The following is a 23,001-nucleotide window of genomic DNA, read 5'->3' as shown; positions in this document are numbered from 1 at the left end:
GAACCTCATCTGCCACGTTGATGCCCACTCAGCCAGCCTCAACAGATCCCTTTGGAGTGCCGCACAATCTTCTCTGGTCCTCACCACCCTGAACAATTTAGAGTCATCTGCAAACTTGGTCACTTCACTGCTTTGTCTCTTTTGTACAGCTCCCGTTTGTTCCAGATTGCATCCCAGTACCTAACGAACTTAAACCCTTCCTCCCTACACCATTGTCTCATCCACACATTGAGACTTCTAATTTGTGCCTGTCTCTCCAGCCCTGCATGTGGAACAGGTAGCACTTCTGAGAAGGCTACCTTGGAGGTCCTGGCCTTAAGTCTCCTGCCTAGCAGCCTAGCATGACCTGAGTTTAATTCCAGCAGAAGCTGGGTTCAGGTAGCCGGCTCAAGGTTGACTCAGGTCGGTAAAATGAGTCCCCAGCTTGCTGGGGGAAAAGTGGCTCCCAGCCGTTTTGGCATCTGGGACTGGTTTTGTGGAAGACAATTTTCCCATGGACCGGTGTGCATGTGTGTGGGGGTGGGGTTTTTGCCGCCCTGGGCTGCCCCTGCCCCATCCCTGCCCCCCATGGGGATATTTAAATGAGGGGTAGGCGAAGGTTGCTGCTGCACTGCCCTTTCTGCCCCCCAGGGACCTGGGCAGATGGAAGAGGTGGTGCTTTGGAGGGGAGGCAGCCTCAGAGTGAGACTGTGCTGCCTCTTTCATCCGCCTGGGTCCCGGGCAGGTGAAATCGGTGGTGTGGCGCCTCTGCCTCACTCTGTGGCCCGATTGCTAACAGGCCACAGACCATACTGGTCTGCAACTGGGGGTTGGGGACCCCTGGTGTAGACGACTGGGGGAAGGCAAGGAAAAGGAAAGATCCGCTGTGCAAGCACCAGTCGTTTCCGACTCTGGGGTGACGTTGCTTTCACAACGTTTTCACGGCGGACTTTTGACGGGGTGGTTTGCCATTGCCTTCCCCATTCCTCTATACTCCCCGCCCCCCCAGCAAGCTGGGGACTCATTTTACCGGCCTCGGAAGGATGGAAGGCTGAGTCAACCTCGAGCCGGCTACCTGAAAACCCAGCTTCCGCCGGGGTTCGAACTCAGGTCGTGAGCAGAGCTTAGGACTGCAGTACTGCAGCTTTACCACTCTGCGCCACGGGGCTATTAACCATCATAAAAAGGTCAAGGTAGTCCCCTGTGCAAGTACCAGTCGTCTCCGACTCTGGGGTGACGTTGCTTTCACAACGTTTTCACGGCAGACTTTTTACGGGGTGGTTTGCCATTGCCTTCCCCATTCCTCTACACTCCCCGCCCCCCCCCAGCAAGCTGGGGACTCATTCAACCGACCTCGGAAGGATGGAAGGCGGAGTCAACCTCGAGCCGGCTACCTGAAAACCCAGCTTCTGCCGGGGTTCGAACTCAGGTCGTGAGCAGAGCTTAGGACTGCAGCTTTAACACTCTGCGCCACGGGGCTCTGTAGGCAAGGGCCAACCACCCCGTCAAAAGTCTGCCATGAAAACATGGTGATGGGACGTCACCCCAGAGTCTGAAACGACTGGTGCTGGCACAGGGGGACTACCTTTAAAAAAAAAAGTAAATGATCACCATGCAGACACCCCATTGTCATCATGAATGCAGCAGCAAGAGAAACGGGGAAGATCCTGGCTGTACAGCAGCCTTGGAAGGGTGGGAGAAAAGTGCCTTCAAATCTCAGCTGACTTACAGGTGTTTTCAAGGCTAGAGGTGTTCAGAGGGGGTTTGTCCTCGCCTGCCTCTGCAGAGCAATCCCCATCTTCCTTGCTGGTCACTCATCCAAGTCCCAACCAGGCTGAGCCTGCTTTGGTAGTCCAATTCTGTCAGATCTTAGAAGCTACTTGGTTATAACCCTGGTTAAAAGAGGAGTCAAGTTGCACCTTTAAAACCAACTTCGTTTCATTCAGAACGTCAGCTCTCTTGTGCTCTCTAAGCGCACTTCATCAGATGAGGAATCCGGCACAGTGAGCAGAGCCACACATAGCTGGTAGGCAATGGCTCAGAATGTAAAATGGGGCAGATTTAAGATCCAATGAAAGGAAAGGAAAGGTCCCCTGTGCAAGCAGCAGTCGTTTCCAACTCTGGGGTGACGTTGCTTTCACGTTTTCATGGCAGATTTTTTACAGGGTGGTTTGCCATTGCCTTCCCCAGTCATCTACACTTTCCCCCCAGCAAGCTGGGTACTCACTTTACCAACCTCAGAAGGATGGAAGGCTGAGTTAACCTGGAGCCGGCTACCCAAACCCCACTACGCAGAGGCAGGCAATAGCAAACTATGACCGATTTCCTACTAGCCTTAAGCCGCTTTCACTCTCCTCTTCTCTGCGGGGCTGCTGCTGGATTTTGCAAAAGCTGCCCCGGACCGGAGAGTTGCCCCGCCTCTCTTCACGGCAGGCAGGATCCTCTGAAAACCTGCTTCTGTCTGCCATGGAGGGAACTTGAAAACAGGCGGGGGAACTCGCTGCCCCAGGGCAGCTTGTGTGAAATCCAGCAGCCACTCTTCAGGGAAAAGGAGCAACGAGACCGGAACAAGGTGAGTGGGAAATCAGGCTGTGTCTTTTTGTCCTTTGCCTTGAAAACCCCATGGGGGTTGCTGTAAATCGGCTGTGACTTGATAGAATTTTCATGCAACAAGGATCTTCTTATGTTTCTTTTGTTGCTTTTGCTAATGTGGAGCAGGAAAAAGTTTGCTGTAGTGGTTAAGTGTGTGGACTCTTATCTGGGAGAACCGGGTTTGATTCCCCACTCCTCCACTTGCATCTGCTGGAATGGCCTTGGGTCAGCCATAGTTCTGGCAGAGGTTGTCCTTGAAAGGGCAGCTGCTGTGAGAGCCCTCTCCAGCCCCACCCACCTCACAGGGTGTCTGTTGTGGGGTGGGGGGAAGGGAAAGGAGATTGTGAGCCGCTCTGAGACACTTCAGAGTGGAGGGCGGGATATAAATCCAATATCTTCTTTTTCTAAAGCATCCACGATAAACCAGCCTCAAGAATAATTAATTTCTGTTCATATACAGAACATAGAAACCTTGTGCAATAAATATTACAAAGGGGCAATGGTATCACATCCAAGTCTCATTAGTTCAAATTTACGATGAGAGTTTTTGTAGAAAGGGGTCGGAATGTGATAAGATAAGCGGTGAAAACAGAGTCCGAGGCTCCAAATCTTCTCTAGACGTAACTGGGGTAGATGATAATGACAGCAAGGCACATTGACGCAACAGGGATGCGCATATGGCCCTGTTTCACACGTGGCTTTTACAAGCTTCAGTATCTTTTACAATATTATACATGGCAACAGCTGTATCCTTTCTGCAGGATAACAATGGCCAAATGTGGAAGCATTCACAGTGACATTGGAGTGTCCGCATGGTGGTTATAACACCAAGCCTTGATTCTCCCTCCTTCACCAAGCTTTCTCTGTAAAACTTCCCAGTATGCTTTTTCCTTCACGTCTGTCTGACAAAGTAGGCTATGACTCACTGAAGCTCCAGAGGGACTGGTTGTGTACTGTGTGAGGCAGGATGCTGGACTGGATGGACCACTGGTCTGACCCAGCAAGCTCTTGTTAATGTTCTTCTGAAGGCCTCAGCCTCTATGCTCTGTTGTTGGCCTTCCAGAGGAACTGGTTGGCCACTGTGTGAGGCAGGAGGCTGGACTAGAAGGATCACTTGTCTGATCCAGCAGGGCTCTTCTGATGTTCTTATGAAGGCCTGGGCCAATACACCCTGTTGTTTGTCCTCCAGAGGAACTGGTTGGCCACTGTGTGAGACAGGATGCTGGACTAAATGGACCACTGGCCTGATCCAGCAGGCCTCTTCTGATGTTCTTCTGAAGGCCTCGGCCTCTGTGCTTTGTTGTTGGCCCTCCAGGGGAACTGGTTGGTCACTGTGTGAATCCAGATCCTGGACTAGATGGACCACTGGTCTGATCCAGCAGGGCTCTTCTGAGGTTCTTATGAAGGTCTCAGTCTCTCTGCTCTGTTGTTGGCCCTCCAGGGGAACTGGTTGGCCACTGTGAAACAGGATGCTGGACTGGATGGACCACTGGTCTGATCCAGCAGGGCTCTTCTCATGTTCTTAATGTCCCCTGGGGCAGAGGTTCTTCACAACGTGTTCCAGTTGCTCCCCCTCCTCCTCTCCCTTCGAGTGTTGCTCAAAACGCAACCCTCTTTTCTTCCAGCTGGTTTATCTAGAGGATGCCCATGGCAAAGGAAAGCTGATCAAGAGGGAATTCCCGCAGCGGTACATCCTGACCTACAGCCATATAATCGAATACCCTCAGCAGGCGTTCTTGCACGAGTGAGTTCACGGGCTTCCCTGCAAGCAGAGGATGGCGTGCGGGTTGGCAGAGTGGCATGGGGGAAAGGTCCTTTCAGCAGGTTCACCCGGACCAGATGATCAGTTGACGGAAACCCGGCAAGCGCAACAATTGTGTGGGTGTCCCGTGACGCACTCGTGCTTAGCCCTCAGCGAGAAACCCCTTTCCTTTTCCTAGCTGGCAAGCCAGAAGGGACCGACCAACCTGAAGCAAGGCAAAAGCATGAAACCCCCTTTACTCACCCCGGGTACCATTTTGGGGTCCTACGTCCAAGAGCAAGAGAGTCCTCTCCTGCTGAGCTGGCCCGTAGTCTGGGGCCGTGCGGATCCGGGCAGAGGCAGAAAACAGTTTTGAGTGTCTGGAGCCGCCAGCCAGAAGATGCGGCTTCGAACCTCCAAAGGGTCTTTGTGGGTGGGAGACCCAAATGCTTCTCTCAGGCTAGGAGTGCCTGCCTGCCGGCTTACGCACTTTTCGCCTGCTCAAGTGGCACTTTTGCAAAAGTAAGGCTAGACGTACCGCATGGAACTTCCCTATTCTTTTGTAGTATGGAGAGCTGCTCTGCAAAGCTCCTTGACGTGTCTGGTCCCTCAAGAATTTGGTGTACTGGGAACTGGCTCACACAAACAAACGTATTGGTCCTTAGTGAGGTGAGGAGGTGGACTTCTGGTAGGGTTGCCAAGTCGCCTGTGGCCTCCAGTGGGGGACTTTTTTGCAAGTGTCGTCATCGTGGCAGCGATGTCACGAGCCAGCCGCTCTGGGAGCTTCTAGGAAAACTCTATGGTTTTCCCCAGACACTAGCAAGTTGGGAAGGAAACTCTATGGTACCATAGTGTTTTCCTCCCAAATTGCTAGAGCGTCTGTTAAAACCATAGTTTTCCCACAAGCTCCTAGAGTGGCTGGCACGGTGTGGCAACCCTAACTTCTGGCCAGTTTTTTGCTAGCCTCTGAAGATGGCAAATAAAACTAAGCTTGCTGCTGACCCTTAATATGGTTGAGGTGCACCATCGCTCAGGCCAGAGCGCCTGCTTTTCATGCAGAAACTCCCAGGGTCAGTCCCTGGAAGCAGCACCAGGGCTAGCTGGTGTCATGAAAGGGTTTCACTGGAGACCCTGGAAAGCAACTGCCTATCAGAGGAGACTAGACTGATGCTGATGGGCCGAGGCACCTTTGTGCGATAGTTCTCGGGGCAACCCTTATTTTCACCCTTTGGCTCCTAGTTTTCTTTCCTTAGCATCCCCCCCCCACCATGAGGCAGGGCCCCTGGGATGAGATCCTTCCTTGACCCTGCTCCTTGTTCCCAGTGGCAAAGACTACATCAAGTTCAGCCACACCTGCCCGTTTGCCTGGGTGCGCATAGTGGGTCTGCCACCTCCGCAACGCTTCACCCGGAAGGAGCATTACCGTGCTGAGCCTCCGGACATTATGGAGAGAACGGGCTTCCACGACGAGAGTTCTCTGACTGTCTACCAGGGGCTGGTCTTCCAGCTACTCTGGCTGCACTCGGCTTACAACAGGGTGAGAAAAATGTCTCCTTTCCCCTTTGAGAGCCAGTCTGGTGTAGTGGTTAAGTGTGTGGACTCTTATCTGGGAGAACCGGGTTTGATCCCCCCCACTCCTCCACTCGCAGCTGTTGGAATGGCCTCATGTAAGCTGCAGCTCTCGCAGAGTTGTCCTTGAAAGGGCAGCTTCCGTGAGAGCTCTCCCAGCCCCACCCACCTCATAGAGTGTCTGTTGTGGTGGGGGGGATGGTAAAGGAGATTGTGACCACTGTGAGATTCAGAGGATAGGGTGGAATATAAATCCAGTTGTTGTTTCTTCTTGTTTCTTCTCCTCCTCCTCCTCCTTCTCTGCTCTGTTGTTGGGCTTCCAGAAGAACTGTGTGAGACAATGCTGGACTAGGTGGACTACTGGTCTGATCCAGCAGGGCTCTTCTTGTGTTCATAAGGGAACCTCCACGTTCAGAGGCAGTCAGCCTCTGGATCCCAGTTGCAGGAGGCCAGCCACATCAGGGGAAGACCTCGGCCTCTCTGCCCTGTTGTCGGACCTCCAGATGAATAGGTTTGCCACTGTGTGAGACAGGATGGTAGACTAGATTGGCATGGGTTGTTTTGTAGGGGAAAAAAATGTGGTGGAGCTCATCCAGGGATTGTTATGCAGCTGCACCTACTATTCAATGGGCAAGGTGGGAAAGAGGAGGTGGAACTGTCAGAAGGTCCAGGAGCTGTGCTCCTGTGAGCTCCCCCCTGTTCACTGGTCTGATCCAGCAGGACTCTTCTGGTGTCTCTACAGGAGGACATCCCAGATTGGCAAGTGGTTTGGGAAAGAAGTCCTATAAATGAAAAATTGAAGGTCTATCAGTGGCTGCCAGCCATGGTGACGAAAAGAAACCTTCACGTGCTTCTTCTTCTAGAAGCAAGCAGGAGGGTCATTATTTGCGTCACGAAAGGCAGGCCCGGCTCTTGGGGCTTTACATATTCTCAGCTCCCTCGCTTGCACGTTCCTGTTGCTTTGGGGGGGTCCCCTCCTGTTCTGCACAGGTTTTGCTGCCTCTAGTGGTCGATTCGATATTGCATCGCTTTACGTCTGGCATACCTTTTGGCAGGTTTAAACTGCCTCGTGTTTTAACAGCACCAACAAGAGTTACGTCTTTTTTCCTTACAGCCTTTCAGACAGGGAATAGTGAAAATCGATTATGTTGAAATAGTAGTATACTCTGTGTATAACGTTATAACGTTTTAGCGCCATAGTGACTTATGCAGATTTATTATGTCATTCATCTTCATATTTGTTGTTGTTCAGTTGCACAGTTGAGTCCGTGCACCAAGTCACGCCCGGTCCTCCTGTCTTTTACCATCCTCCGAAGTCTGCTCAAATTTGTGTTCGTTACATCAGGGGTCCCCAACCCCCGGACCGGTCCACGGCCTGTCAGTGACTGGGCTGTCAGCCTTGCTGCCCGCCCGCGGTGCCCCGCAGCCTCCCTGCCCCCCCCACCGCGGCACCTCCTCCTCCCACCATTTTTAACAATGTTAAGCTGGAGAAAGCGCTTTCCGGGCTCTTTAAAGCTCCCCCCCCCCGCGGCAGCAGCAACCGCTGAACAAGTGGCGCTACCCTTGCTCCCAGAGGCAACGACAGCGCCGCTTGTTCAGCGGGTTGCTCGCTGCCGCGGTTTCCACTGTTGATCAGCTGATCGATCTGTGTATGTGGGGGTGTGTGAGCTTTTAAAGTGCCCGGAGGTCGCTTTCTCCGGAGTAACGTCGTAAAAACGGAGGGAGGAGGAGGCTCTTAACATATATATGCCCTCTCGGCTTGGCTTCGCGAACGAAGATTTTAGAAGGGTGCAATAGTCCACGTTTGCTGCAGGCTCGCTGGTGGCTGACAAGACCAATGTGGGACAGGCAGGTCCGGCCACAGCGGCTGCAGGGAAAAGTCTGATTTAGGGTTGGTCCTGTAGCAGTGCGATTCTTCCTCAATCTCCTTTTGTCCTCAAGACCAGCTATGCGTGCGTTCTCAAAGGAAGAGACAGCCTGGTGGATGGTGTGCCTCCATGCTTTGCGATCTGAGGCTAGGTCAGACCACTGGTGATGGTTGATGTGACAGGTGCTAAGAGATTTCTTCAAGGAGTCCTTGTACCTCTTCTTTGGTGCCCCTCTATTTCGATGGCCGGTGGAGAGTTCGCCATACAGGGCAATCTTGGGAAGGCGGTGGTTTTCCATCCTAGAAATATGCCCTGCCCAGCGCAGCTGCGTCTTCAACAGCAGTGCCTCGATGCTGGTAACCTCTGCCCGCTTGAGGACTTCAGTGTTGGTCACAAAGTCACTCCAGTGGATGTTGAGGATGGTGCGAAGGCAGCGCTGATGAAAGCGCTCAAGGAGTCGCAGGTGATGACGGTATAAAACCCACGATTCGGAGCCATAGATATATATATATCTATGCCAATATATAGAGAAAGAGACACAGAGAGCGCGATATACCAATAGAAAATGTAAGCTCCCATCAGCTATTTAGTACAAAGAGCACTTATGTATCTAACCGAACATATAACGGGTCCCAGCATTTTCTTGCTTCTTCCATAGGTTTGCCAGCGAGTAACGAAGATAAGTAGTCCATCTCAGCTGTTTCCAATACTTTCCCAATCAGTTCTTGTTTTGTAGGAAGTCCTTGAAGCTTCCGTTTTTGCACTAACAGTATTCTAGCTGCTGTATTAATAAAGGCAAAGGTAGTCCCCTGTGCAAGCACCAGTCGTTTTCGACTCTGGGGTGACATTGCTTTCACAACGTTTTCACAGCAGACTTTTTACGGGGTGGTTTGGCATTTACCGAGGTCGGTAAAATGAGTGCCTAGCTTGCTGGGGGGAAAGTGTAATGACTGAAAGTGTAAGTGGCAATGGCAAACCACCCCGTAAAAAGGTCTGCCGTGAAAACCTTGTGAAAGCAGTGTCACCTCAGAGTCAGAAACGACTGGTGCTTGCACAGGGGACCTTTCCTTTTCCTTGCCCTTGCCTTCCCCAGTCATCTACACTTTCTCCCCAGCAAGCTGGGGACTCCTTTTACCGACCTCGGAATGATGAAAGGCTGAGTCAACCTGGAGCCGGCTACCTGAACCAGCTTTCGCTGGGATCGGTCGTGAGCAGAGGGCTCCGACTGCAGTACTGCAGCTTTACCACTCTGCGCCACGGGGCTGTATTAATATGCACCATTAAATGTCTTTTCTTCTTCTTCTCCTCCTCTGCTCACAAGTGAGAAAAATGAGAATGCAGAAAAGCCCCCTGGTCTCCATCTTCCTGAAAAGTTTCGGCTAAAAAGAAGTATGTGAACAGTCTGCCCAGGACTGTCTCATTCTGCTGATAATCTGGGCAATTGCTGTTGGCCCCACATTGGAGGAAGGGCCACTCATGTGTTCTTCTTAGAGTTGCCAATCCCCAGGTGGGGGCAGGGGATGCCCTGGGTTGGAGGCCCTCCCCCCGCTTCAGGGTCATCAGAAAGCGGGGGGTGGGGGAGGGAGGGAAATGTCTGCTGCTCTATTATTCCCTATGGAGACCGATTCCCATAGGGTATAATGGAGAATTGATCCATGGGTATCTGGGGCTCTGGGGAAGCCGTATTTTGAGATATAGGCACCAAATCTGCCGCATGGCATCCAGTGCCTCTCCCCAAAATACCCTCCAAGTTTCAAAAAGATTGGACTAGGGGGTCCAATCCTGTGAGCCCCAAAAGAAGGTGCCCCTATCCTTCATTATTTCCAGTGGAGGGAAGGCATTTAAAAGGTGTTCGGGCCCTTTGCATGTGATGGCCAGAACTCTCTTTGGATTTCAATTATGCTTGCAACAACCTGGCTCCACCTCCTTGTCTCCTGGCTCCACCCCCAAAATCCCAGATATTTCTTGAATTGGACTTGGCAACCCTAGTTCTACTCCTTCTCTATAGCAGGGGCCCTCAGTGTTGTTGAGTCTTTGGAATTCTGATCCAGGGTGGTGGGCACCATTATGAAATGGCAGAGGTCTTTCCCATCATCTCCTGCTTGGTCCTTTTAACTGGAGATGCCGGGGATTGAACCTAGGACCTTTTGCGTACTAAGCAGAGACTCTGCCACTGAATCACAGCGGACTGGGGGATCCCTGGATTCCATTGCTAGGACAGAAGATACCAGTTCTGGGGTGTGGGGTGATTTCTCCTGGGCTAGCCCCAGGCTATTCTGCATTCAGGCTCCTGTGGGTCAGAGATGGCAAACACCGGAAGTCTGGACAGCTGGGATAGCGGAAGAATGGGAAGATTCTTGCCTGGTGCACCTGCTCACCTCCAGCCTACACCAGCAGTGGCACACATGGTGCGTTTTGTTCTGAAAGACTGTTCCTGTACAGGGGGGGGGGGGGGAATTAGTGAGACACTGGAGAAGATCCTGATACTGGGAAAGACAGAAGGCAAAAGAAGAAGGGGACGGCAAAAGATGAGATGTCTGGACAGCGTTGCTGATGTAACAAACACGAATCTGAGTAGACTTTGGAGGATGGTGGAAGACGGGAGGGCCTGGCGTGACTTGGTCCATGGGGCTGCAAAGAGTTGGACTCGACTGTGCGACTGAACAACTAAAAAACCCAAAGAGGAACGTTGTTATGTCTTGAAACATAAGCTGATGTACCGCATGGCGATCGCTACAGAGGCAACCCCACGGGTCCCCGGAATAAAGCATGTTGCCTTCAAACCGTCTCGCAACTCAGTACATTACAGTGGCGACGAGGATGGGATTCTAGCCAGGTAACTCCCAAAGAGGACCTTCGCGGAGCTGGCCAGAGATGGAGAAGGCATGCCGTCCAGGGAGACGGAAGAACCCGCCGCTGCAGCCACCATGGCTAACCCAAGTGGAGCGACGGGTCACCTCAAAGAGTTCAACCCCCGCTAAACCGGAGAGGTGGGAGACCTACACGGAGCGGGTCGATTGCTACCTTCGAGCAAACATGATAACAGATGACAGCCAGAAAAGAGACGTGCTCCTGAGCGTCTATGGAGAGGCCACATTCGAGATCGCCAAGGGTCTCTCGGCCCCCGCGAGATTCACGGAGAAGACGTATGAGGAGATAGTCTGACTCCTCACGGGACACTTCTTGCCCCAGCCCTCAATCATCGCCCGCCGATTCCTCTTCCACAAGAGGGACCAAGAGGCGGGAGAAACGGCAGCCGAATACCTGGCCACTCTCCGCCAAATAGCGGGAAACTGTAGCTTCGACAAGCTAGAGGAGGCCCTGAGGGACCGTTTCACCTGGGGCCTGAGGGATGAAAGACTACAGCAGAAGCTCTTCGCAAAGGAAGAGCTCACCCTCCAGGGCGCCTTCAACGAGGCCACAGCATTCGAGAGACCCACTAAAGCTTTCCACAACCCAAGGGCAGAAGCTGTCCACCAGGAGAAGACGGCGCAGAGCCACCCAGAGGAGGAGGAGACGCACCAGCTACACCGCCCACCAGGGACGGGACTGAGAGCGACCCAGCGGCCACAAACGACGGAGAAACCAACCATCACCAAGTGCGCAAGCTGCGGGGACCTGCACGAGCGTCGGGACTGCCCCTATCGCAACATGGACTGCAGGAACTGCGGGAAATTGGGCCACATTGCGCGGGCTTGCAGGGCCAAGGCCGGCCGCAGACGCCAGTCCACCAACCAAGATTCGACCGAGGACTACTCGACTGCCTCGACCAGCCTGCAGGTAATGAACTTGGCCAGCAATACCCCCGACAAGGTCAAGGTATCGATCAGGATCGAGGAAAGCCCCTGCCTGATGGAACTGGACTCGGGCTCCTCCATCTCCATAATTTCGGAGGAGTCCCTAAGAAAACTGTGCCCACGTGGCCGGCCTAGGCTACAACCGGCTGGTTTCATACTACGGGACTTCCAAAAGAACCGTGTACAGATCCTGGGATGGGCCACGGTGAGGGTGGAGTTTAAGAGCTTTAGGGAGAAACTGGATATACTGGTGGTCAAACGCCAGCTCACCACACTTCTGGGCTTGGCCTGGTTTCGACCGTTGGGAATTCAGATTGTGGGGGTGCAGCAGCTGGGGACGCAAGGGTTTGAGCATGTGTGCAGAGAATTCCCGGAGGTGTTTGATGGGGCCCTAGGGTGCTACAAGGGTCCTCCCATATCCTTACCCCTCGACCCCCATGTGCAGCCGATACGGCTAAAGGCCAGGCGAGTTCCGTTCGCTCTGAAGCCCAAAATCGAAGCAGAGCTGGACCGCCTCACAGCCCAGGGAGTGCTAGAACCGGTTTCCTATGCCACATGGAAAACCCCGATAGTAACGCCGGTGAAGCCAAATGGGGACGTGCGCATATGCGCCGACTACAAGTGAACATAAGAACATAAGAGAAGCCATGTTGGATCAGGCCAATGGCCCATCCAGTCCAACACTCTGTGTCACACTGGCAAAATTTTTATATATATACACTCACACTGTGGCTAATAGCAACTGATGGACCTGTGCTCCATATTTTTATCTAAACCCCTCTTGAAGGTGGCTATACTTGTGGCCGCCACCACCTCCTGTGGTAGTGAAAGTGCACCATAGACAAGCCGCTACAAGATAACTCCTACCCCGTCCCAGTAGTCAGTCACGTTTTAGCAGCACTAGCGGGGTCAAAAATTTTTGGGAAGCTGGACTTGGCCCAGGTGTACCAGCACCTCCCAGTGGATGCCGAGATGGCGGAAGCCCAGACCATAGTGACCCACAGGGGGGCTTTCAGGGTGCGGCAGTTGCAATTTGGGGTGAGTGTGGCTCCGGGGGTCTTTCAGAGCCTGATGGATTCTCTCCTCAAAGGGATCCCCGGGGTGCAACCGTTTTTCAACGACGTTCTGATCGCCGCACCAGACGCGGAGGAATTCAGCAACCGGCTGCGAGAGGTCCTCCGCAGGTTCCAGGCGGCCAGACTGAAAGTCAAGCGGGAAAAGTGTTCCCTCGGGGTGCCGAGGGTGGAGTTCTTGGGGTTTGCGGTGGACACTTCAGGGATCCACCCGATGGCCGACAAAACCAAGGCCATTGTGGAGGCCCCAGCCCCCACGTGCAGGGCGGAGCTACAAAGTTTCTTGGGGTTATTAAATTTTTACCATTCGTTTATGCCCCACAAAGCGGCCTTAGCAGAACCCCTCCATAGGCTCTTAGATAAAAATGCCCTGTGGGTCTGGGGAAAGAAGCAGGCAGCCGCTTTTCAGGCGGTCAAGGAGCTCCTCGTATCCAATAACGTGCTCCATCATTTTGATGAAGCCCTGCCGGTGGTCTTAGCGTGTGATGCGTAACCATACGGGGTGGGCACCGTCCTGGGTCACCAACTCCTGGACGGGAGGGAGGTCCCGATAGCATATTACTCCAGAACCCTGACCCCTGCAGAGCGCAACTATTCCCAGATAAATAAGGAGGCCTTGGCAATCGTGGCGGGGGTGCATAAATTTAATGACTACCTGTACGGTAGACGTTTTACGATCGCCATGGATCACAAGCCACTCCTGGGACTCTTCACCCCAGACCGCCAGGCGCCACAGATTCTGTCGCAGCGCATCCTGCGGTGGAATCAGTACCTGAACTCTTACTCATATGCCCTGGTCCACCGCCCGGGCAAGGCGATGGGTCACGCGGACGCCCCCAGTCGCCTTCCACTGCCCTCCATGGATCTGGACCCCGCCCCAGCCCACCATGTAATGCTCATTGAAACACTACTGGAGAGACCCCTACATGCCGCCGAGGTAGTGAAGGCCACGGGGCGGGACAAAATACTCGCGCGGGTTCTCGACTGGGTGGGGAGGGGATGGCCCAAGGGAAAACAGGCCAAAGAATTCAGGCCAAAGAATTCAGAGCATTCACATCTCGCAGGGAAGAACTCTCCTCTTACACGGGGTGTCTTCTTTGGGGAAGCAGGGTGGTAGTTCCCCCCCCCCCCCATTGCAGAAACAAGTGCTGGAGGCCCTACACGAAACTCATCCCGGGATTGTACGGATGAAGGCCCTAGTACGCAGTTACGAGGAGATTGAGGGGTGGGTTCGAAGGTGCCAAGCCTGTCAGGAGTCCCGGCCCGAACCACCCAGTGCCCCGGTCCACCGCTGGGAAGCCCATAGGAGGCCATGGTCTAGGTTACATATCGACTTTGCGGGGCCATTTCAGGGCCAAACATTCTTTATTCTGGTGGACACTTACACCAAATAGTTGAAAGTTATCCCCGTAGCCTCCACCTCAACGGCGGCGGCGGTCCGAGCATTGCACAGGGTTCTTTGCGCACACGGGATTCCTGACACCATCGTCTCGGATAATGGGACCGCATTCACCTCCCGGGAATTCCGGGAGTTCTTGCAGAGATACCTAATAAAACATATACGGTCCGCCCCCTTCCATCCGGCCACCAACGGCCAAGCAGAGTGGATGGTACGCACCACTAAAGAGGCTCTGGGACGCATAATACAGGGGGACTGGGACCACCGCCTGGCTGCCTTCCTATTTGACAATAGAATCACCCCCAACCCAGTCACAGGGGTGAGCCCAGCAGAGTTGTTAATGGGAAGGAAGCTGATCACAAGGTTGGACCGGTTGCATCCTGCTCGGGCCACCGATCTCTGCAGCTCCCCCGAGATCAGGGAAGCGGCTAGGGGGTTCTTTCCAAGGGATCTGGTATACGCAAGGAACTACGCTAGCGGCCCCGAGTGGGTAGAGGGTCGAGTGCTGTGCGTGACGGGATCCCGCCACTATGACGTCTCAACGGAGGGGGGCCAAATCCTGCGGAGGCATATAGATCAGATGCGCCGCCGCACATTGCTGGAAGAGCCAGCTGCAATATGGAACGGGGAGGAACCAGCAGCCGCACCCACGCTGAGAGCTACCCCGCCCCTGCCGACCGCTCCAACCGATCAGGCGGAAGAGCCACACTGGAGCAAGGCGACCCCCCAAGAGTAGGGAACCAGAAGAGCAGCAGGGCGCGGACAACCATAGGCTGGCGCTACTCGCATGCGGGGAAACCGCCACCCAGTCCACCGCAGCAGCCGCAACCCCGGCGACCACTCCTACTCCACAAGTAACCCCAAGGTCGACCAGGGAACGCATGGCCCCCGCTTACTTGCAAGACTATGTGTCCTGAACTAAGGGGGGAAGGAGTGTTATGTCTTGAAACATAAGCTGATGTACCGCATGGCGATCGCTACAGAGGCGACCCCACGGGTCCCCGGATGTAGCTCGCTAGACACCCCGCCCGTCAAGATCTGTGGCGGGAAGTTTGACTGACCAGGATTGGACTGGTCAGACGGGGGGGGGCAGTTCCGGGGAATGTATATAAGTGGGACCCAGCCAGTGTGTTCCCTCTCTTGTAACGTACCACTGAATAAAGCATGTTGCCTTCAAACTGTCTCGCAGCTCAGTACATTACAAACGTGTTTGCTGTGCAGCTTGCATCCGTGAGTGACAGAGCCAACGTTCCTGAAACGTGGCAATTTTTCTCGCTAGCCTGGTTGCCCTCTCCTTTCATTTTCTAATCATGTGAGCCTGCTTTGTTACTGATTCTTGTGTCTTCCTTAGCCTTACGCAGACCCCGTCCATGACCCCACGTGGCGCTGGTGGAAGAACAAGATGGAAGATGCGGTAAGGAAGGAAGCTTGGAAAGATTGCCTTCTTCCCCCATGGAGTTAATACCAGATCCCTTGGGAGAGCTGTCTGTCATACGAACATCAGAGAAACCATGTTGGTTCAGGCCAGTGGCCCATCCAGTCCAGCACTTTATGTCACACAGGGGCCAAAACTCAGGGGCCATCAGGAGGTCCCCCAGAAGGGCCAGACTCCAGAAGCCCTCCTGCTCCTGCCCCCCCCCCCCCAAGCACCAAGAATACAGAGCATCACTGTCCCAGATGTAAGAACATCAGAGAAGTCATGTTGGATCAGGCCAGTGGCCCATCCAGTCCAACACTCTGTGTCACATAAGAACATAAGAGAAGCCATGTTGGATCAGGCCAGTGGCCCCTCCAGTCTAGCACTCTGTGTCACATAAGAACATAAGAGAAGCCATGTTGGATCAGGCCAATGGCCCTTCCAGTCCAACACTCTGTCACGTAAGATCATAAGAGAAGCCATGTTGGATCAGGCCAGTGGCCCCTCCAGTCCAACACTGCCACATAAGAACATAAGAGAAGCCATGTTAGATCAGGCCAGTGGCCCCTCCAGTCCAACGCTCTGTGCCACATAAGAACATAAGAGAAGCCATGTTGGATCAGGCCAGTGGTCCCTCCAACACTCTGCCACATAAGAACATAAGAGAAGCCATGTTGGATCAGGCCAATGCCCCATCCAGTCCAACACTGTGTCACATAAGAACATAAGAGAAGCCATGTTGGATCAGTCCAATACTCTGTGTCACATAAGAACATAAGAGAAGCCATGTTGGATCAGGCCAGTGGCCCATCCAGTCCAGCGCTCTGTGTCACACAGTGGCCCAAACCCAGGTGCCATCAGGAGGTCCCCCAATGGGTCCAGAACTTCAGAAGCCCTCCCACTGCTGCTTCCGCCCCAAGCATCAAGAATACCGAGCATCACTGCCTAGACATAAATAAAGCTGCCTTCCGCTTTCCAGCAATACTATTCCTATGTGGCCAGCAACAGGAACTCCTCTGGGGGCATCTATGTCAACATGGCCAACTACGTCAAGGTCTACAACATGCAGGCGAGCAACGCTCTGCCCGAGATAATCTACCTGGACAAGAACAGCGTCTACAACTTTTCCGTGTACTTCAGCATCAGGACGAAAGAACAGAGCCGTAAGTAACGGGGGGGGGGGCATGGGGGGGCCCTGAGGAGGAGGGCCGGGAACGTCACACAGCGAATGCAGAAATGGCGACAGGCTAGGGGCGACAGAAGCTCAGTTTTTTAAAATAGGAGAGCAAAAAGGCAAATTGCAGAAAACCTGCCCCATGGGATCGGGGCCCTCCCAGGGGATCGGGGCCCTCCTAGATTTTGTTTCCCAAGGGAGTGGGGGGGGCACAAGGACAGAAGCTCAGGCCAGACAAAGAGATGTCTCTATCTTCCATCCCCTACTAAAGGAAAAAGTAAAGGTAGTCCTCTGTGCAAGCTCCAGTCGTTTCCGACTCGGGGGGTGATTTTTCACGGCAGACTTTTTACCGGGTGATTTGCCCTTGCCTTCCCCAGTCACCTACACTCTCCCCCCAACAAGCTGGGTCCTCATTTGACTGACCTGGGAAGGATGGAAGGCTGAGTCAACCTTGAGCCGTGGACCTGAAAACCCAGCTTCCGCTAGGGATCGAACTCAGGTTGTGAGGCAGAGTTTTCCAACTGCAGTACTGTAGCTTTACCACTCTGCGCCACGCGGGTCTTATTAACCCCTGCTAGTAGAGCCTAATAACTGCTTGCTCTGGGAAAATGAGCAAGGGGAGGACGCATGGCAGCCTTGATCTGAATCCCACCCCACCCTCCACCCCCGTCGGCTGGGTGATCTGATCCTGGATTCATTTTCATCTTGTGTATTTTGGCCCTGAATCAAGAGGGTTTGGTTCGCAGAAGACTGGATGCAGGGGAGCCCTGCTCCACCACCCCCACGCAGTTTCCAGATGTTCACTCCGGTGTGGCCAGCAGAATGTGGGAAGCTCTAATGAAATGTGCATGTGTGGCATGGCTCTCGGACTGATCCATCGTTCCAGTTTGGTGTAGTGGTTAAATGTGCGGATTCTCTGATTCAGAGAGAAGTACGGGGTATAAATCTGCAGTCATCGTCTTCTTCCTCTTCTCAAGCCCCGATATTCCAAATAAAGAATTCTTTTCTTATTTCAAATAGAAGCTTTTATTAGAACTTGAGGTGCTCCGCTAAAGACTGTTAGCGGAAAAACTGAGGTACAGAAAGCTGCAGGCATAATATAAAGAGTATCATGACCAGCTACCCACTGAGACCTCCCCTTCCCCCGCAAAAAGGTCACAGGTTACAGAAATAACTGAGCACATGGGGTGTTGAACTTATTTGTTATGAGGACCGCATTTGACATAAATGAGACCTTGTCAGGCCAGGCCATGTGTGTCATAAAATGTAATGCCAGGTAGCGTACATCCTCTCGGCTTGACTTCGCGAATGAAGATTTAAGAAGGGTGCAGTAGTCCACGTCTGCTGCAGGCTCGCTGGTGTCTGACAAGACCAATGCGGGACAGGCAGATCCGGCCACAGTGGCTGCAGGGAAAAGTCTGATTTAGGGTTGGTGCTGTAGCAGTGCGATTCTTCCTCAATCTCCTTTTGTCCTCAAGACCAGCTATGCGTGCATTCTCAAAGGAAGAGACAGCCTTGTGGATGGTGTGCCTCCATGCTTTGCAATCTGAGGCTAGGTCAGACCACTAGTGATGGTTGATGAGACAGGTGCCAAGGGATTTCTTCAAGGAGTCCTTGTACCTCTTCTTTGGTGCCCCTCTATTTCGATGGCCGATGGAAAGTTCGCCATACAGAGCAATCTTGGGAAGGCGGTGGTTTTCCATCCTAGAAATACGCCCTGCCCAGAGCAGCTGTGTCTTCAACAGCAGTGCTTCGATGCTTGTAACCTCCGCCCTCTTGAGGACTTCAGTGTTGGTCACAAAGTCACTCCAGTGGATGTTGAGGATGGTGCGAAGGCAGCGCTGATGAAAGCACTCAAGAAGTCGCAGGTGATGACGATATAAAACCCACGATTCGGAGCCGTAGATGAGGGTTGTCATCACAACCGCTTTGTAAACAGTGATCTTTGTGCCTTTTTTCAGATGCTTGTTGCTCCACACTCTTGTGCAGTTGGCCAAATGCACAATTTGCCTTTGCCAGCCTGTTGTCAATCTCCTTGTCCATCTTGGCATCTGAGGAGATGATGCACCCCAGGTAGCTGAACTGCTGGACTGTCTTCAGTACTGATTCACCCACAGTGATGCAGGGAGGGTGATAATCTTCCTGGGGTGCAGGCTGGTGGAGATCTTCTGTCGTCTTCAGACTAACTTCTAGGCCGAATAGCTTGGCAGCCTCTGCAAAGCAGGACATCATATGCTGCAGAGCTGATACTGAGTGGGAGACGAGTGCAGCATCATCAGCAAACAGTAGCTCGCGGATAAGTTTTTCCATTGTCTTGGAGTGAGCCTTTAGTCGCCTCAGGTTGAACAGGCTGCCATCAGTGCGATAGCGGATGTAGACACCTTCGTCATCATCTAGATCTACTGCGGCTCTTTGAAGCATCATGCTAAAGAAGATCGTAAAGAGAGTTGGCGCGAGAACGCAGCCTTGCTTTACACCTGTGCCTATTGGGAAGGGCTCCAAGAGGTCGTTGCAATGTCTGACTTGGCCTCGCTGGTGTTCATGTAGCTGGATGATCATGCTGAGGAACCTTGGGGGACATCCTAAACGTTCCAAGATTTGCCACAGGCCTTTCCTGCTAACTGTATTGAAAGCTTTGGTAAGGTCGAAAAAAGTCACATATAGACCCTTGTTCTGTTCCCTGCATTTCTCTTGGAGCTACCTGAGAACAAATACCATGTCGGTGGTACTCCTGTTAGCTCTGAAGCTGCACTGGCTCTCTGGGAGGAGTTCTTCTGCAATGGTGGGCACCAGTCTGTTCAGGAGTATTCTGGCAAGGATTTTGCCTGCGATGGAGAGCAGGGTTATCCCCCGGTAGTTGGAGCAGTCTGACTTTTCTCCTTTGTTCTTGTGTAGAGTGATGATGATTGCATCGCGAAAGTCCTGTGGTAGTTTGCCTTGTTCCCAGCAGGTGACAAGTACTTTGTGAAGTGTGCTATGTAGTACTGTGCCCCCATGCTTCCAGATCTCTGGTGGGATTCCATCAACTCCCGCTGCTTTGCCACTTTTCAGTTGCTTGATGGCTTTAACAGTCTCTTCTAGGGTGGGGATTTCATCGAACTCTGTTTTCACTGGTTGAAGTGGGGTGAGGTGGATTGCTGAATCTTGAACTACGCGGTTGGCACTGAAGAGAACCTGAAAATACTCCGACCACCGGTTCAGTATGGATGCCTTGTCTGTGAGGAGCACTTGGCCGTCTGCACTACGCAAGGGACTCTGAGCCTGATATGATGGGCCATATACTGCCTTCAGGGCTTCGTAGAACCCTCTTAAATCATATAGCGTACATATAAACTGTATAAAGGGGGCGCAGACAAACACACTTTTTTTTACTTAAAACATTAGCACTCTTGCAATATTTTGTTTTACAATCTGATAAATGTCATCTCTTGCTATGAATTATTGCATCAAAAACGGCAGACAATGTCTATGCTGTACCAGTCTTAAATATGCTGTTCAAGTGTGCACATCTATAAATTGGAAACCTACTTTTGATTTATTGACATTCATTACAAAGCTCTCATAGTCAATGCTTTGAGCCTCAGACCCAGATGAAAACATGAAGCAGCTGGGCATTGTGAGCTTTTCTACATAAATTGCTTCATATGCTGTTCAAGATTATGTGAAGGTCCCATAACACAGACAGGGCTATGTGCTTGTCTGCAAAACTATAGTTTTCTCCAGAAAAATAACAACTCCTATGTGGCAGTGCATGAACAGAGACAGCCATGTACAATGATTAGTATCAGCCTACTATCTGGGAAGTCTAAATTCAAGATCCCCGATCAAAGGAAAATGTGAAAGAAAAGCAATGGAAATTTCCTGGGTAAACCTGGGCTAGACACACACACACTCATCTTAATGCTAGCTTGTTGTTACTTCTCTTCTAAATAGATCACATGCTTTCCTATTGAGAACGACTGGAGGGCATGAATACAATGAAAAAGATGAGGGGAACCCAGCTTCACCCATAACAAACCCAACAAATCTCCCTCCCTCTTTCTCTGTAGCAAGGCAAAAAGCTCATACCTTCAATAAAACATTGCTAGTCTTAAAAGTGCTGTTTGTATTTCTTCTGATGGTGAGAACTGGGCAAAGGAAGCTGGAGCTCTTTCCTTCCTTCCTCCAGGGCACAAGGAGAGGGAGGAAGAGAGACTGGACTCAGTAGCTCTGCAGGGTGATTAGTTGTGTCTGGCAAACTTAATCACCCAGCAGAGCTATAGAGCCAGGCTTTTTCATTGGCTAAGGCTCCTCCTCCTCCCTTTGGGAAAAGGGAGGGGGGAGAGAGAAGGAGCAAATAAAGGCTGCTTTGCTGGCAGGCCGATCGCTGGGGAGAAATACAAAATGGCGACTGAACACAGCAGGGAAGGGAGAATGAAGCAGATGCTGGGGGGCCTGATTGAAACCCTCTGCGAGCCAGATCTGGCCCGTGGGCCACAGGTGTGACACCCCTTACCTAGTTCTTTTACAAAGGATTTCTCATAGAAACTCTATAAGGTAAGGGATTGATGAATTAGGAAGTATAGCATTGACATACAACAGAGCATTGAGTATCATAAACAACTCCCTGACATGACCAGGCCTACATGTCGACCCGCCTGTGAGTAAAGGGGAAGGAGTGGAGGCCTTGAGGTACCACTAGATACAGAAAATAACAAAGCTTGACACGTCATCGTTGTGGTCTTCTTTTTCTCTAAGCTGGTACTCCAGGGACCCCCAATCTATGTCCAGAGGAAGAAAAAGACACTGGATCTATATTCTGCCCACCTAACCTGGATAGGCACACATGAGGTGGGGACTATACATAACTGACAAGTACTTTGTTCTGCTTTGCATGTGATCGATATGCAGCCTCCATGAATACCCTGAAAATGTCACTGTTAGCCCTGACCTCAATGGCCCAGACTAGCCTGATCATGTCAGATCTCAGAAGCTATGCAGGGTGAGCCTGTCTGGTGTAGTGGTTAAGTGTGCAGACTCTTATCCGGGAGAACCGGGTTTGATTCCCCACTCCTCCACTTGCAGCTGCTGGAATGGCCTTGGGTCAGCCATAGCTCTGGCAGGAGTTGTCCTTGAAAGGGCAGACTCTTATCTGGGAGAACTGGGTTTGATTCCCTACTCCTCCACTTGCAGCTGCTGGAATGGCCTTGGGTCAGCCATAGCTCTCGCAGAGGTTGTCCTTGAAAGGGCAGCTGCTGTGAGAGCCCTCTCCAGCCCCACCCACCTCACAGGGTGCCTGTTGTGGGGGGAGGAAGGTAAAGGAGATTGTGAGCCACTCTGAGATTCGGAGTGAAGGGCAGGATATAAATCCAATATAATCATCATCATCATCTTCCTTTAACTTTTGCAGTGGGGGAGTCAGCGGAAGAAAACTCCCTCGATTACGTGTGGCTGACCATCATCGTCACCCATCCCGAATACATGAACGTGTTCATGGACAGGATGGAACTGATCAGCAGAGGGGCCGTGTTATATAAGGTGAGGGTGGCTTTCGGGATCCCAGATACAGGCGTTCCCAGGTTGCAAAGCAAGCTGTTATGTAGAGGGAAGCAAGAGAGGGAGAAGGAAGCAGATGACAGCCAGTTGCTCAGGGGCCTGATAGGAGCCCTCCGGGGGCCAGATTCGGCCCCCAAATTGCATGTTTGACACCCCTGCTCTAGACACCCAGTTTTGCTCTCTGGTTTTGCAAAGGGGAACTTCCCTACTGCTCTAGATGTCTGAGGCTCTGCTAGGCAAGCAGAATGAGCTGAATTTCTCCTCTGTTGGGGTTCTTGAAGAACGGGTGTCCTCTGGAACAGGGGTGTCAAACTCATTTGTTAAGAGAGCCGGATCTGACATAAATGAGACCCTTATCAGGCCGGGCCATGCATGTCATAAAACATAATGCCAGGTAGTGGATATATAAACTTTATAAAGGACACAGACAAACACAATTAAAGATTCTGTTATCTCTCCTGTGTGATTGAGGGAACTGGACACATGAAATTCTTCTCTTTCCCTCCATCTCTAGGGGATGAAGAGGGGGCAGAGTCTCGGTCCACAGAAGGAGGAGAGGCTTGGCTCAGTAGCTCTACTGTGTGATTGAGAGCCTGGCAAAGCAAGCTCTCCCTCCCCCACTTCCTCCCCAAAAGAGGAGCCTCAGCCAATGGAGAAAAGAGAGATTTTGTTCTGTAGCTCCTGTGCGATTGAGCAAGCCTGGCAAAGCAAGCTGACACAGAAGGAAGCAAGAGAGGGAGAAGAAAGCAGACCTGCTCGCAGGTCTGATAGGAACCCTCCAGGGGCTTGATCCGGCCACACGTTTGACACCCGTTCTCTGGAGAGCCTGCTCCCGTTCGGGTGGCAGCCGAGGAGTG

The 23,001-nt window shown here is 52.3% G+C and overlaps 1 protein-coding gene across 1 annotated transcript in view; it reads left to right on the top strand.

Annotated features, from left to right (window-relative positions):
• The window catches only part of LOC132585880 (cation channel sperm-associated auxiliary subunit gamma-like), a 107,309-nt gene that overhangs the window by 44,680 nt on the left and 39,628 nt on the right, over positions 1–23,001 (top strand). The window contains exons 15-19 of the mRNA XM_060257757.1: positions 4,197–4,315; positions 5,636–5,849; positions 15,370–15,432; positions 16,415–16,598; positions 21,999–22,126. Of these exons, the coding sequence (XP_060113740.1) occupies positions 4,197–4,315; positions 5,636–5,849; positions 15,370–15,432; positions 16,415–16,598; positions 21,999–22,126 (708 nt within the window). The remainder of the gene's footprint in view (positions 1–4,196; positions 4,316–5,635; positions 5,850–15,369; positions 15,433–16,414; positions 16,599–21,998; positions 22,127–23,001) is intronic.

Source organism: Heteronotia binoei, chromosome 17, assembly GCF_032191835.1.
Source record: "Heteronotia binoei isolate CCM8104 ecotype False Entrance Well chromosome 17, APGP_CSIRO_Hbin_v1, whole genome shotgun sequence".
NCBI classification, from domain to species: Eukaryota; Metazoa; Chordata; class Lepidosauria; order Squamata; family Gekkonidae; genus Heteronotia; species Heteronotia binoei.
This window is presented reverse-complemented; position numbering and strand designations above follow the sequence as displayed.